Consider the following 16,496-nt stretch of genomic DNA (forward strand, 5'->3'; position numbering starts at 1 on the left):
TCTATCAGAAAGTTGACTTAATCAGATCATCTACAGCAACTAAATTAACCAGATAATTTAGGTTATATAGGCTGAGTTCAAGTCTCCATAAAATGGTCAGGTATGTCTGAGAAACAGCACACCTAAGGCACACCATGATGCTGTATGTTCAAAAGTCAAGAATGCATATAATGAAAAAAAATTATACCTATACATTCAAACTTGCCAAATATCACCACAATAAGACTTTTGAAGCGTCTTTAAAAGCTTCCTTTCCTACCTTCCTAGAACTATGAGGCACAGACTACAGCATTTCAAATATTTCAGCACAAACTAAAAGTTAGCAGTACTCTAGCCCCTGAAACCACAATTCTGGTTGTCTGATCTGGAATGAAAATGAGTTATTTGGCGAAATGCAGTTTAAATGGGCGATTCCAGCAGCAGGAGGCAGGGGAGTTGAGAACACCCTCATAGGCATTCTTTGCTCTGGCTTCAAGAGGAAAAACAACTTTTACTTCAAGTTGTGTGTCTCTTCCAGTTTTATTTCCATAGTCAGTAATAAATCAACCCAGGCACCAAGTTCAAACACATGAAACTCACCCCTACCAGTTAGGGCCAGTTAGAGCCCTAAGATTTTTTTTTTTCTTTTTTGCTTAAATTATGTCTTTCTTTTGGTCTTTACAAAAAAACTGTTTAACTGCTTTCTACCCAATGGCTATCTCACACCCATTTAACCAAGGGGTTTGAGGACTGTCCAAGTATCTTTTCACATTATTTGTATTTTTACCTTTTCATAGAAAAAGACTTTTTAAAAAATTATAGATTCAGGGGGTACACGTGCAAGTTTGTCACGTGGGTGTATTGCATAAGGTGGGATTTGAGCTTCTAGTGAACACATCACCCAGTGAACGTAGTACCCAATTGGTAGTTTTCCCAACCCTCACCCCCACTTTTGGAGTCCCCAGTGTCTACTGTTTCCACCTTTATGTCCATATGTACCCACTGTTTAGCTCTCACTTGCGAGAACATGCTATTTGGTTTTCTGTTCCTGCCTTAATTAACTTAGGAAAATGGCCTCCAGCTGCACTCATCTTGCTGCAAAGAACATGATTTCACTGAAAAAGACCAGGTTTTCAGCCCTTCCTATTTATCTCAGAAATTAAGACATCAAGCCAACTCCTGAAAGAAACGTTCTCTTTGGCGTTCAAGCAAAGTCAGAGCAGAAAATGCAGGTGGCAGGGCAAGTAGAGTAATTCTGCATCTTTCTCAGGGATGTCAAGAGCAGACTCTGGGCGAACATCGCTATGCCTATGGAAGAATTTAGGGAGCAAGGCTGCCTGGAGGGAACAGGCACAGGATGCAGGACCCGGAGTTCACCCTACACCAGAGCCTAACATGTTAGAGGTCTAGCGCCGTGTAGCAAGTTTTGAAGGCAACCCCGCGTCTTTGCATAGTTTGAATCAATTTTACATCCCCCACCTATTTAGGGAATTGTTCCCATCATTGGATAATCGAATTTCAGAAAATTCTAGACTAATCACTACCTCCAATCACAATATGCTTTTTTGGGCCCGGGAGGAACAGAGAGGGGCTGAGCAGGGCCCCAGGAGCACAGGGCCGAGCAGGTCCCTCCTCCACTCGCTCCGCGGATGGGGCACCCGGTGCCTGTAGCCCCCGGGACCGACCCGAGCCCACTTACCCTGGGGGGTGGCCTGGGCGCCGGCCGCCAGCCACGGCTGCAGGACCAGGTGCAGCAGGAGGACGGCGGCTCCGCGCGGGGCCAGCATGTTGGCTCTTCCTGCTCCCCGCGAGGCCTGGGGCGAAGGCGGCGTTGGCCCTGTCTGGGGGTCCCCGGGCCGTGCGTTGAACCTCGGTCGGGGCCCGGGCCGGCGGCGCAGGTGACCCGTGCTCGGCGTCCGGGCTGCCGTCGGGGGAGGCGCTCGCGTCCCGGCCGCGCGGTGCTTGGTTGCTGGCGGCTGCGCTCCGCGGCCGCGGCCCGGCGCTTTATGGTGCGGCCGGGCGGGGGAGGGCCTGGGCGGGGGCGGCCCCCTTGGCGGGATCCCCTGTCCCGGGAAGAGCTGGGCAGCTGGAGCCGCAAGCCGGGGCCGCAGGGAGAAGGGCGCGGGTGTGAGGATGGGAAGGAGCCTGGACGGACCAGGTCCTGGGGTGGGTGTAGACACGGCCCCGACGCGCGAGGGTAGGAGCGAAGATGGGCAGTCGGGGCTGGAGAGAAAGGGGTGCTGAGCAGAGGCACTCGGGGCCACAGGGGAGAAAGGAGCGGGAGGAAAGGGGCGAAAGGGAGAAGAAAGTGACACTGACCCACCAGCTTTGGGCACCTTCAGTCCCCCACCCTTGTGCTCCTTTTGTTTTCTAAAAAGAGGACTATCCTTTGGATCGGCTTTGAACGCCCACCTTGAGAAAGAATCCTGAAGTTCTCCAGGAACGCTCTGCCACCTAACGTGGCCCAGAGAGCAACGAGTTTCTTTCATTTCTTCAAGCTTTTCTTGAATACTTGAAAGGCTGAATGTTTTTCTCTATCGTTCTGAGACACAGTGAAAGGAAAGTTTTTGTGTTTTTAATGGAAATAAAACACATCTCAAGGAATCCATCCAGACAGAGCCATTTCTAGGCTGGTGAATCTGTGCTTTTTGGAGAATTTGTTTTCAGTTTGGTTTCCAAACGCCCTGCTTGCCCACCTCTATTCCTCTGTCACCAAAGATTCCGTGTGACAGTTTAAAGGTGCGGGGGTAGGACTTGAAAGAGATCGAGGGAAGGCAAGTAATTCGTCCTCCTCCTGGGTAAAGCTCCCGGAATTATATGGATGAACTAGAGGAAAAAATATTTGATAAACAGTGGCAAAAATTTCTCCTCTGTAACAATCTCGACTAATGGAGAAGATCCAGCAAAGTATTGCTATCTCTTTTATGTCTCAAATAATTCCATTTCAAAGTTTAATAAGCCACAAACTGGGAGATTAATGCACCATTTTATCCCCAAACTGTGCTAAAATAACCTGACACCAATTATTACTCAATTTACAGCTATCTGCAGAGCTCTCTAATATGTAAGGTCCAGTACAGGTCTATCCAGGGTTCCTTTAATGCCGCATTACACTAAAGTCACTCTCTGGAATGGGGCACCATATGTCTACACATGAGAGAGCACTGAGAGACACAGAGGATGTCCATACATATCAACTAATGAGATGGACTAGATTTGGGAATCTTCAAATCTCCAGACCATGTTCTCAGGAGTGGCCTGGGTTTGAGAGGAATCCAGGTTCCCAACCTACGCTTCAAGCAGAACAGCCTTGCTTTTCTATGTTTTGTACAGTAGACTTCAGACATTAAGATTTTCTGTGAAGACAATGTTTAGATGTTCAAAATTTTGAAAGCCACTATTCAGTGGTTCTCAGCTGATTGGGTATATCAGAATCTCCTGGGGAATTTAAAAAACAGTGATTAGGTGCCTACAGGGAACAAATGAAACCAGTCATCAAAAGAAACAATATACTATATCACACCATAGACTACTCCTCCTTAAATGAGTCACCGAGCAAGCCTAGTAGATGCCTGCGAGAGTTCTTGTGTAGTGCGCCAGACACTGCCTGTTTCCTCTCAGATCTGGTGCTCACCTTCCACTGCATGCTTGTCAGCAGTCTAGATAAAATGGAAGACTAGAGAGCAATAAGAAGGTAGAAGGTAGAAACTAGAGTATTTCCCTCTCTGTGAACTGAATGGATGTATCTTCTTTGTGACTCTTGCAGGTGAGGTCCACCATGATTCTAGCTTCTGCCTTCTCACCATTTGAGTCCTCCAGCCATGATGTTGGAGATCACTTACTGTAGTTGCTAAAATGTGGATTGCCTCACTCTTCCGGTTGACATCTCAGTTCTTCCATTATATATGTAATCATTTCCCTGTATTAAATTTCTTCTATTTAAAATACCTAGAGTATTTGCTAGGAATCTCCATGGTGAGGACGATGCACCACATGCTGCTGGAGATGAATGTGTTGGAGGGCACCCTGCAGTGCCCAGAGTCTGGACATGTGTTCCCCATCAGCCGTGGGATCCCCAACATGCTGCTGAATGATGAGGAAACAGAGTTGATCGTGCCAAGTGCCGTTTTCTTTTCCTTTTTGTGTGTATTTTTGTTGATGTTACCCTGTTGCTGAATTCTGCCATGTGTGTCCCCAACCCTTGATCCAATGACACACCAGACACACAGTGTTCTTGAGCACGATAGTATTTTTTTCTCATTAAAGACTCAAAACAAAAAAAAAAACAAACACACAAAAAAACTAAGAATTTTCGATTCATAGCAAATTCCCAGCAAAATAGCTCACACATCATGATGGTTAATGTTAAGTGTCAACTTGACTGGATTGAAGGATGCAAAGTATTGCTCCTGGGTGTGTCTGTGAGGGTGCTGCCAAAGGAGATTAACACCTGAGTCTGTGGACTGGGAGAGGCAGAGCCACCCTCAGTCTGGGTAGGCACCATCTAATCAGCTGCCAGTGAGGCTAGAATAAAGCAGGCAGGAGAAGACGGATGAGCAGACTTGCTGAGTCTTCTGGCCTTGATCTTTTTCTGTGCTGGATGCTTCCTGCCCTCAAACATTAGACTCCAAGTTCTTCAGCTTTTGGACTCTTGGACTTACACCAGTGATTTGTTAGGGGTTCTTGGGCCTTCAGCCACAGACTAAAGGCTGCACTGTCAGCTTCCCTGTTTTGAGGTGTTGGGACTTGGACTGGCTTCCTTGCTCCTCAGCTTGTAGACAGCCTATTGTGGGATCTCATCTTGTGATCTTGAGTCAATACTCCTTAATAAACTCCCCTTCCTATCTATCCTATTAGTTCTGTCCCTCTAGAGAACCCTAAGTGTAATGGAAAAACAAAAGATTGACTACTAAGTGTAATGGAAAAACAAAAGAATCAAATGACTTTCTGTTAGCCTAGCAGAATTTACAATCTGGTTTTGCTTTTAGAGGGCTTGCATTTTTATGCAGCCGTTCACTGGGGAGTCTCAGTAAACTTTTTCTTTATGTCCTCAGAATCTAAAGTAAATTTGATTACAATAAAATTAATTTAATTAGCTATGAAATATATGATAAAGGAGACAAAAGAGTTTATTTTCATTTCCATTCCACTTCTTGTTAAAATATCTGTTCATGTACTTACATTGGATTTTATTTCATTTATTTTAATAATGTATTGATTTTTTTCCCAGTATCTGACTGTGAGCTCCTTAGTATTATCTCATTTATTTTTGTAACTCTAATTCCAAGTACAGTACCTAACATTTAGTAGTAAATATATCATTGAATTGACTTTCCTTCTCTTAATACTGTAATCTAGGATAAGAGTTGTGATATATTAGTAATCCATTAGTAGGTGCAGTAGGTAACAAAACAGGCCCCAATTCTTTACTCTTCTATGTACACATCTTTTATTCTTCTGTGTACACATCTCATGGCTTGGCCATGTAACATGCTTGGCTAATAGGATTTTGGCAAAAGTGCCACAAGCAGAGGCTTAAAAAGTGCTTGTGTGATTGGGCTGGCTTACTCCTGCACCTTTGCCTTTGCCATGATAGCATGCCTGTGCTGGCCTATTGGAGGATGAGAGACATGGAGCAGAGTACAGCCCACCCCAGGCAAAGCCAGCCAAGATCAAGCTGACAGTGAATGAGTTCAGGCAAGATGAGTAGAGCTGTTTGGCTGACTCCAGATGTGTGAGCAGGACACATTTATTTTTGTATACCATTGAGGTTTGTGGGTTGTTTGTTATGTAACAATATTATAGCAATGGAGAACTGATATACTACATTTTATTTCTTTTCTAATTGTTGTAATACAGAGTATGACTTAATTTTTGATGTTTGACTGCTGACAGCTCTCAAGCCCCACTACTTTCCTTCCTCTCTGCCCCACATCTGGGCAAACTGATAAGAATGCCTGGGTGGTCCTTCCTTGGCACTAGCAGGAAGTTCCAACAGTGTAAGCCCTAGCCCATGTACAGGAACCCTCATCACAGCCCCACTCCTAACCACAATAAGAATCCCAAAGCCATTCTCCTTTCTTGTTCTCTCTAGCTTACAGACCAGCTTGGGAACCCATCTTACTCTCCCCCAAAAAGCGTATTCTGTGAGCAATAAACCTTTCAAACCCCTTTGCTGCATGTGTGATGGCATTATTGATTTTGGCATCCAAACCCAATTCTGAAAGCGGGGATCTATCCTGCTCCTGTGGGGTGACTATAGCACTATTCTTCACAAGTTGGGGAAATCACCCATACTGTGCACTTACATTTGGCACAACTAAGTAGAAGTTTTATACACATGTGTTAATTGATATAGGTATAATAATAAAATTACCATTAGTTATGTCAGGTTTTCCACTTGAATTTTTGAAGGAAACAGAAATGGATATAATTATTAACATTAAAAGATGGATAAAGGGCCAGGTTTGGTGGCTCATGCTTATAATCTCAGCACTTAGGATGCCAAGGTGGGAGAATCACTTGAGACCAGGAGCTGCAGACCAACCTGGGCAACATAGTAAGACCTCATCTCTATAATAATAAAAAATAAAAAATCAGGCCAGGCGCAAGGTAGCTCACGCCTGTAATCTCAGCACTTTGGGAGGCCGAGGCAGGTGGATCACAAGGTCAGGAGTTTGAGACCAGCCTGGCCAACATGGTGAAACCCCATCACTACTAAAAATACAAACAATTAGCCAGGCATGGTGGTGGGCACCTGTAATCCCAGCTACTCAGGAGGCTGAGGCAGGAGAATCACTTGAACCTGGGAGGTAGAGGTTGCAGTGAGCCGAGATTGCACGACTGCACTCCAGCCTAGGCAACAGGGCAAGACTCTGTCTCAAAAACAAAAACAAAAACAAGTTAAAAAATTAGTTAGGCATGGTGGTGCCCACCTGTGGCCCTGAGAACTTGGGAGGCTGGGGTGAGAGAATTGCTTGGGCCCAGGAGGTTGAGACTGCAGTGAGAGCCATGATCATGCCACTGCATTCCAGCCTGGGCAACAGAGCAAGACCCTGTCTCAAAAAAAAAAAAAGATGTTTACATTCTACTGTGTGATGACATTTATACTCTAGCACTGGGAAAGGCAGACTTTGGACTCCTATTTAGTTCACTGTTAATAACAAAGGAAGGTGCTTAAGTGACAGGAAAATAGCTATTCCAAGAACTACTTACCACAGATAAGGGCTCAGTAAATGAAGCAGGAGTCTTTTGATTAGTGTGCAATTCAAAGTAGAATTTCCCCCCCAGAATTTAGAAGATATTTTGCTTTTGCAATTAGGCACTGATGATTAGCAAAGCAAGAAAAGAAGTGGGAAAAATCACTCATTTTCAATCTTACTAAGGGTCTGTATAAAAAAATTATCATTAACCTCTTTAATATATTTTACTAAATAAAGTGTAAAATCCTTAGAAAAATAGCAAGAAATCAATTGTGAGGACATTTGTTACAATTAACAATTATGTATACATTTAATAATTATGTATATACCAAACTTAAAGTCCAGAGAGAGTTTTTAACAACTAGGATCTCTTAAAGTAATTGCTTGCCTTCATTAAACAACACATTTATCCATCCATATGGTGGTTCCTGCAATGTCAAATGACAACAATGATTACTGGGCTAGGAATATCCTTTACTGAGTGCCAGGTGTCTAGTCTAGATGTATTTGCTAAGAAAATACTATGCAGAGTGTAATGAAATAATATGACATAAAACAAACTTGCAAAATACATGAAAATTACATTAATTTGGATCCTGCCTCAGCCTTGCAAGTAGCTGGGAATTTTGGATAGCCTGATTTTACTTGGGGTGAAGTTCATCTATGGGGAAAAAGGAATTTGCAAGCAAATGAATAGTATTACTTGAATTCCTGGGGGGCATGTTTATCCTAACTAAAATAACTGTCACATCGAAGGATTTTAGTAGTTAACTTCCAACAGAAAATCAGTGCTGCTAATTACAAATTACCTCTAATTAGTTCACTAAAGCTGTAGGTATAGATGAGGCTACATAAGAAGAGTGTGTAAAATAAGAAAAAACGGGGAGGTGGTACAGGAACACTGGGGAACACTAGTATTAAGAGCCTCGTAGAAGGAGAAGCCAGAAATAAATATTTAAGGATGCAAAAGAAAATTTGGAAAGTATGGTTTCATGGGCCGGGCATGGTGGCTCATGCCTGTAATCCCAGCACTTTGGGAGGCCGAGAAGGGTGGATCACTTGAGGTCAGGAGTTCGAGATCAGCCTGGCCAAAGTGGTGAAATCCCATCTCTATTAAAAACACAAAAATTAGCCAGGCATGGTGGTGGGCGTCTGTAATCCCAGCTACTTGGGAGGCTGAGGCAGGAGAATCGCTAGAACTCGGGAGGTGGAGGTTGCAGTGAGCCGAGATTGCACCACTGCATTCTATCCTGGGCGACATTATCAAGACTCTGTCTCAAAACAAACAAACCAAAAAAAAAGTATGGTGTGGGAGAGGCATAGTGAATAGTATTGACTATTTTGAACTCTGGGGAGAGGTCAGGCCAGATAAGAGCTAAAAACTGTGCTTGGGTTTATCAACTCAGAAGTCACTGGTGACTCTGTTGAAAGCAGTTTGATGGAGTAGTGTGGGTGAAACAAGGGCAGAGTATTGCTATTTGAGGAGTGAGGATGACAGAATACGAAGTGGAGAGGGTAAGAGTAGATAACTTCGTGGGTTTTTTAGAGACAGTGGCAGAGGTGGGGTGGGGTGGGGATGTCTTGCTGTGTGGCCCAGGCTTGTCTGAAACTCCTGAGTTCAAAAGATACTCCTGCCTCAGTCTCCTGTGTAGCTGGGATTGCAGGTGTGCACTATTGTGCCCTGCTAGGATAGATGAACTTTTAAGAAGCTTGTCTGTAAAGCAGAAGGTGGATATAGAGCAGTAACTCTGTGGGAGAGAAATGAACGTATTTTGATTTAGGTTGAATAGAGCTGCCAAGGAGGGAGGAGTTGTTATAGTATTTTAGGTTTTCTTTTTCTTCCTTTTTTTTTTTTTTTTTTTTGAGACAGGGTCTTACTCTGTCACCCAGGCTGGAGTACAGTGGCACGACCTTGGCTCACTGCAGCCTCAACCTCCTGGGCTCAGGTGATCCTCCCACCTCAGCCTCCCAAGTAGCTGGGAATACATGTGTCCACTACATGCCTGGCCAATTTTTGTACTTTTTTGTAGAAACGGGATTTTGCCATGTTGCCTAGGCTGGTCTTGAACTCCTGGGCTCAAGCAGTCCACCTGCCTTGGCCTCCCAAATTGCTGGGATTACAGGTGTGAGTCGCTGTGTCCTGCCTGATATTTTATGATTTTTTTATAATGGTTTTTCATTTTATGTGTCACATCACTCCTTTAGCAATGTAAGCTGTGCAAGAGTGAAGTCTGTCAGTGTAATAGATGGTAACAAAATTCCCATCTTGGGGATTTATTATTTCCTACAACATGAAGTCCAGAGGGAGAGAGGTACGGAGGTGCTTTGGTGGATTAATCATGTTATGCCTGTGGACCAATTCCTGGACTTCCCTCATGGTTGCAAAATGGCTGCTGCAGCTCTAAACATTGTCTCTTTACATGATATCATCCCAAAGTAGGAAACAAGGAGAGGGTGGGGATTCTGCTCTTGTAGCTTTCTTTTTTTCCAGTGAGAAAAACCTTTTCCAGAATCACCCCAACAGACTTCTCTTCAGGTCTTACTGTCCAGGAGTTGGTCATAGACATACCCCTTTGTTTGCCAGGAAGGTGGAAAAGTGACAATCTGGTTTTTTCAGACTCTATTATGAGAGGTGGACTCTACCAGGAAGAAAGAGGGAGAAGGGAATGGATTATTGCCCATGTCAACAAGATTGGCCGCAAGTTCTGTGTCTTCTGCTTTGTTAGTGCCTGCTGCAGTGCTGGGTGTTTACAGGTGGGTCTCTGGCAAATAGTCTTATTCTTCAGTAAGGTTTATAGTGCGATAAAGCAAATACGTGAGGTAGAGAGGAGAAGTAATGTCCTGGTAAATCAGAATGGGAATGAGAGTGTGGGGAAAAACATAAAGTCTTAGGGAAAAGTAAATGGGCGGAAAGAGTGAAAATGACTTCAATTTCAGAAAATGACTTGAATTTCTTTTCAATGTATTAAAAGTTTTAGACCAGGCACTGGCAACTATAGCCTATAGGCTGAATCTGGCCCACTGCTTGTTTTTATAGGATCAGTGAGCTAAGAATAATTTTTATAGTTTTAAATGATTGGAATTTAATATTTCTGACGTGAAAATCATGTGAAATTCAAATTTCAAGGCTCATAATTAAAGTTTTATTGGAACACAGCAATGCTGTGTCCATTTTTGTGGCACAATGGCACAGTTGAGTAGTTGTAACAGAGCCCATGTGGCCTGCGAAGGTCTCAGATACTTACTCTCTAGTCCTTTACAGAAAAGGTTACTGACCCCTGTTCTAGATCATGACTTTTCTGGCAATCCTTGTCCATTAATATTAGACTCAATTATTAAGTAGAAAAAAACACAGGAGGAAGGAGAAGGACATATTAGTGGGCTTCTTTTCTTGCTGGTAGTCCTTTCCCTACTTTCTTATCGACTACTCAGATCTAGGAGTCGAGGTACACGGGATATTAGAGTTACCATCTTGCCTCCTCGTACCGCAAACTAAAAACTATTAAACCTGTTGTTCATCTCCTTGTAAGTATAGTGTTTCTTTTCAGTGGTATTAAAATGATTCAGGTTCATATAAATTTCAGGAGAAGTGGGAGGGAATTGGTCACTGACTTGAAAACTGTTTAATGGAAATGTGATTTCATGTATGGATCTAGGGAAATGTATACTGCAAACACAATTTATTCCATTTGAGCATTAAATTCCATTGGTATGTAGCATGTGCTTTATCACACACGTCACTTAAAAATGACTTTCCGACCTATATAATCTTCGCAACGGGATTTCCTTGTGGAGTTCTGCCATGCCCCTTCACCTGAAGAGTTTCTGAGTATGGGTATAATTACTAGTGATGTTGATTATTTTGGCTACCACATTTAAAAACTGACTAATGGGAAAGGAAAATAGAAGTAACAAATCTAATAAAGTTTACCCAGAAAACTAGAGTGTTAATGTAGTAAAGGAATTTGGAATAAGAACAGAGAATGGGGACGTGTGGAGGACCTCAGGACAGGTGAGAGGTGACAGAGGGTCCCTCAAGGATGAATGAGCTCATTGCATCCACGGGTTTTGAGCACTGATTCCTTTAAAGTGCCTATCAGGAAGAGCTCCTCCTGAGTGAGCCCCAAGCGCCATTCATGATTCCTTCTTCTTTCCTTGATGTTCCCCCAACAACTCCCTGCAATGTAAGAGCTCATTTTCTAGTGCCTTTCCAGTGGGGCCAGGTCTCCATCCACAGCAGCTCCCTAAAGTTGCTTGTGGGGTCATGGGCTTTGGGGCTAGTTCTCTGAGGGCTGCAGTGCCTTGAACACAATCTTTGAACACTGTCTGTGTATCTAATAGTTAAGCAACTAAAATCAGAGGACTGCAGACTGGCCCTAGCATGCTTTATGAGGGCTTCTTCTGTGAGCGTATGACTAGTTTTTCTCATCTTTTTTGCATAACACAACGTTCTTATACATATGTCCTTGTAATCATATTCATGCATGCATATATATCCATGTTTATGTATAAGTACACATATACCCACGCACCATCTTTTTCTTTTTCCGTGGAAGAATACGGTAAGTTTTTACTGCCTAGAAACCCATATCATAATAATAACCAACTTTAAATATCTCATTCAGATAGGACGCTTTGTCTTATATTTGATCTCATCTGATCTTTACAACAATGAGGTGGGACAGACGGGTGCCATAGTTATAATTATAACCCACCAATTTTTTCAGCAGGTACTGTAGTTATAATTTCCACTGCACAGATTAGAAAACTGAACGTCAGGGAGATTGAACAACCTTCCCAAGGAAATGCCAGAAACTGGACTCTAACTCAGGTCTTCTGATCCTAGGCACAGTGTCCTTCTACTTGCTTGCACTGCCTTAGGGAGAGTGAATGTCTGATCAATGCATAAAACTTTGCTTCTGGGGCAGACTACGTGAATTGAGGCCATGAGAATGCATTTCTTATACTTAATTTAATGTACTTCCAATTATTCATATATTATATGAAGCCAAAAACTCAGTTTTTTAGTATTTGCTTTTTTTCTCTATATTTTTAGAAAGCCATTGCCAAAATGGTTGTGGTCACCAGCATAATACATCATGATATAGCCCTGTCCTGCGAAGGAATCATAATGCTATGTATGATCTGGAGAGGTAGCACGGCGGAGCCACACCTGGGTTTGAAACCTGGCCCAGTCACTTACTAGCTGTGTGGCCTGGCGGAAGTCCCTTACGCTCTTGGTGGGATAAAGGAGTGGTGTCTTACTTTCCTCACTGGGAAATGGGAATGATAGCTACCTTATGGGTTAAGAACCAGCTCTAGGGTGGTGCGTGACATATCATGGCTCTCAATGAACAGCATTGGGCTTCTGACTTTAGGGACCTGCAACTGATTTCCAGGATGCATGATCTTGAAACATTTCTGAGAGCATCCAGTAAAAACAAGAAGGGGTAGCGTCCTGGTTAGGAGTGCAACAGCCTTTGATACTGGCTCCATGACAGTATGACCTTGGGAAGCCATTTAATGGCTCTGTTCCTTAGAGTGGTCATTCATAAGATGAAAATGCTAGTGCGACCTGTTTTCAGGTCAGTGGAAAAGCCAGCAGTACTGTTCTTAGGTGGAGGATGAATATAAACACTTAATCCAGTGCCTGGCATATAGTGGTTTCCTTACTATTATCTTTATTTTTGTGGGTGCTATGGTTTGGATATGGTTTGTCCCACCCAAACTCATGTTGAAATTTGATCCCCTTTGTGGTGGTGTGGGGAGGTGGGCCCTAGTGAGAGGTGTGTGAATCCTGGGGATGGATTCCTCAGAAATAGATTAATGCCCTACCGTAAAGGTGAGTGAGTTCTTACTCTTGTGGGATGGATTAGAATGGGGTGGGTCGTGAGAAAGAGCCTGGCTCCTTGGTTTCTCTCTTGCTTCCCCTCACACCATGTCATGATTTCTTTTCACACACCAGCTTTCCCCTTTTGCTTTCCACCATGAGTTGAAGCAGCCTCAGGCCATCACCAGATGTGGACCCAAACTTGAACTTTTCAGCCACCAGAATCATGAGCCAAATAGACCTCTCTCTCTTTCTTTTAAAATAAACTACCCAGTCTTAGATATTCTGTTACAGCAACACTAAATGAATTAAGACAGTGGAGTTCAGATGTTTCCATTTGTAACTGAGTTTGTTAATCTATTATCACCCAAAGCTTAAATAAGAGGAAATGGGGAAACTGTAGGTTATTTTGACAATCTTTGAAAAAGTAGAGCATACTCTGTTAGGGAAGGGGCACCTAACCCTCTTGTAAAAGGAAGGAAAAAACAGCAGGACTTAGAGTAAATTTTAATTCCCCTGACTACAAGTAGAAAGTGATTTCAGCTGCTTTCGTAACCCAGTGCAAATACTGCGCTCCAAACTCAGGTGGAGTCTGTGTTACTTTATATAGAGATATGATATATCTCACATGTGTATGTGCAGGTACAGCTAGGTATATTGTCCAACATAGAGATGAGAAATAGAGTTCAAGGGCTGGTTCAGGCCAAACGAGGTCTCAGGATAAAAATATCCAGCATCTACAACCTGTAATTGACACTCGGGAATAATTATTCTATGATAATCAGAGACTGGGTTATCACGTGATGTTATAATTCTGAGATTTGTTTTTTGCAAAATCATGTCTGTTTACTTTTTACTTTATTTTTCTTTAATAAATAATTGAGGCTGGTATTCTTGCAACTCAGGAAATTGATGATAACCTACTCAGCTATCCAGGGGAAAGGTCTATCCTAGATCTTAAGGGGAGGCTTGAGTAAAGAGAGTGGACCATCCTCAGGCAGTAGCCTAGTTCCGAGCATCCCAAGCCCACTACGATAAAAAGGAAACCATGAATGACTTTGGCTTTAGAAACCTGCTTCTTATATAAAAATGTCCTCGCAAATTAAAAAGCATGAAAAAAGAGATGTAGTGCACTTGTCAACAGGACTATCTCCACATTGTTATGAAAGTATTCATGACTTTTGAGAAAGTGTTTTTTCATGATCTGGCCTATCTTCATACTTTTTTTGTACATAATATAGAATTCTGAATTCACAATAATTTGAATAAATGAGCTGCAAAAATTAGGGGGAAAGATTGGTTTGTAGAGCACTTTCTTGTGTTGAGACAACTATATTTTCAACTGAGTAATTGAAAGGTGGACATGCTGGATTTATGCCTTAAGGCCACCAGTTTTTTTACAGTTTTATGGTAAGGATTTTGTTTTTCAAAACTTGCTTGTGGTTGTAACCACTATTTGAATCTCTTGCTTGTGGCTGTAACCACCATTTGAATCTCTGCAAGAAATGGAAGAAAAGTGATTGCGATTCAACTTCCATTGAAAATGCTGTTGCATTGAGACTTCCATTTCTAGTAGTGTAATGTGATGACATGCCCTGAATGATCCTCCCAGTGAAAATAACTAAAAATTTGGGGTAGAAATTTTAAAATTAAATGAATTATTGAGCTGGCAAGAAAGCAAGAAATGTATAGAGACCAAATATAAAGTGAAAGCCTGCGCTCTGAGAGGGAAGCGAGTGCCAAAGCTATATTATACCCTGAAAGTGTCTGATAAAACCTGGGACCTTAAACTTCTGTTGTATCAGCATCATGGGTTGAAGAGATTAAGAAAAGCCGTCCTAGGGTGAAAAGCCCAGCAGGAAACCTTTCAAAGAAAACTGAGACCTCAGGAGTCGCACCCTCAGTGTAGGGTAGCTTAGACATAAACCCTCCTCCCAAAAGGAGAGAACAAGAAACTTGCCTCTCCTGATTTTGGCCGTGGTGTAGAGGAGAACACCTCTAGGGGAACTCATGTGATTTTCTGGTTTGTTTTTACACTTTCCCACAAAATTTAAAAATTTGTGGAAATTTTGAGCCTGCAAAAAAGTTGAAAGAAAGGTACAATGAGGCTAAGTGCAGTTGCTCATGCCTGTAATCCTCGGACTTTGGGAGACTGAGGGAAGAGGATTGTTTGAGGCCAGGTGTTCAAGACCAGTCAGGGCAACACAGACCCCGTCTCTACAAAATGTACAAAACACAGACCCCCTGTCTACAAAAAATACAAAAATCTAAGCTGGATGTAGTGGCGCATGTAGAGGCTGAGATGCAAGGATCCCTTTAGCCTGGGAGTTTGAGGCTATAGTGAGCTATGATTGTGCATCCAATCATAGCCTGGATGACAAAGACCCTGTCTCTAAGAAACAAAGTACTATGAACAGTGCTCTTAGAGTCACTACTTTATTTCATATGCCTATACATATGTGTGTATGTGTCTGTGTATAGATAATATGTTTTTTCACTTATTAACATACTTTTATTAAAATCAACTATTTTTCAAAACAAAAAAAATTTAGTGATAACACTAGCATTGTTTTACCTTTTTGCAGATCTCTTTTATGTCTGACAATGGAAGACAGTTGGATTCTCAAGTCTGCTTCTTCATTTGATGCACTGCTTTGGTTAAATTATATGAAGAAAAAACTAGTTTCGCATAGACTTGCAGTTGGAGGGAGCACTTCATGAACCCCCTGACAGGGTCTCAAGTACCCCCAGGAATCCTCAGACCATATTTCGAGAACCACTGCAACAAACAAAACCATTTCTCAGTTGAAGATTCTCTATAGCTACCAAATTAGTACTAGAATTGGCAATTCCTTCTGTGGCCCAAAACATTTTAACAAGTTGTGATGAGGTAGTGGTGGTAAAGGAAACTTGAACTCTTGTGGTAATTCAATTTTAGGTGACATCAGTTTTTAAATTGAGTTCATACATTTGCCAGCCAAGATTACATATTACAATTTTTTAAAACTTATTTTTATAAGCTAAGAAGAGAAAGCAACATGTCATATGCACGCAATGTTTACATTTGAATAGTGGTTTTGCATCTTATAAAGCCTCTTTCTGTGCCCCATGTAATGCCATATAGTCCTTAGAAGCCCACATTATAGAGGAGGAAAGATCAGGGTAGAGAGGCAACTTGTCTGAGATTGCCATCAGTAGCCAGGCTATGCAACCAGGACTCAGAGCTGGGTCTGATGACTGAATCCCACGTTCTTTCCTCATTCAGCTGCCCACTGCTGTCACACCAGAGCAAGACAGGGCTGACTGCTGTTTTCAGGGTCAGTGATCCACATTCCTCCCTTGTACGGTTGGAGTCCTCTAAGCAATGCACTCACAGGACAACCCTGCTCCGGCTCTAATGAACACACATTTCACTTTCAAAATGTGGCTTTTCAGCCTTGGAAGAGGGGCCCCTTCATTTATGTTCACTTTTTTCCCACATACAC

At 42.5% G+C, this 16,496-nt stretch overlaps 1 protein-coding gene across 4 annotated transcripts in view; it reads right to left on the reverse strand.

The window, feature by feature from the left end:
* LOC105475080 (thrombospondin 4) overlaps positions 1–16,496 on the reverse strand; it is an 88,736-nt gene that overhangs the window by 44,256 nt on the left and 27,984 nt on the right. For 2 of the 4 annotated variants that reach the window (XM_071098759.1, XM_011730057.2), the window contains one exon: positions 15,587–15,790. Coding sequence is in view for 2 of the 4 variants with exons in the window: in XM_011730055.3 (XP_011728357.1) it covers positions 1,679–1,766 (88 nt within the window). In the remaining 2 variants the exon portion in view is untranslated. Of the gene's footprint in view, positions 1–1,678; positions 1,958–15,586; positions 15,791–16,496 lie in introns of those variants that run through there. The other 2 variants (XM_011730055.3, XM_011730056.2) reach the window with 2 other exon arrangements.

The sequence above is a fragment of the Macaca nemestrina genome, chromosome 6, assembly GCF_043159975.1.
Source record: "Macaca nemestrina isolate mMacNem1 chromosome 6, mMacNem.hap1, whole genome shotgun sequence".
NCBI classification, from domain to species: Eukaryota; Metazoa; Chordata; class Mammalia; order Primates; family Cercopithecidae; genus Macaca; species Macaca nemestrina.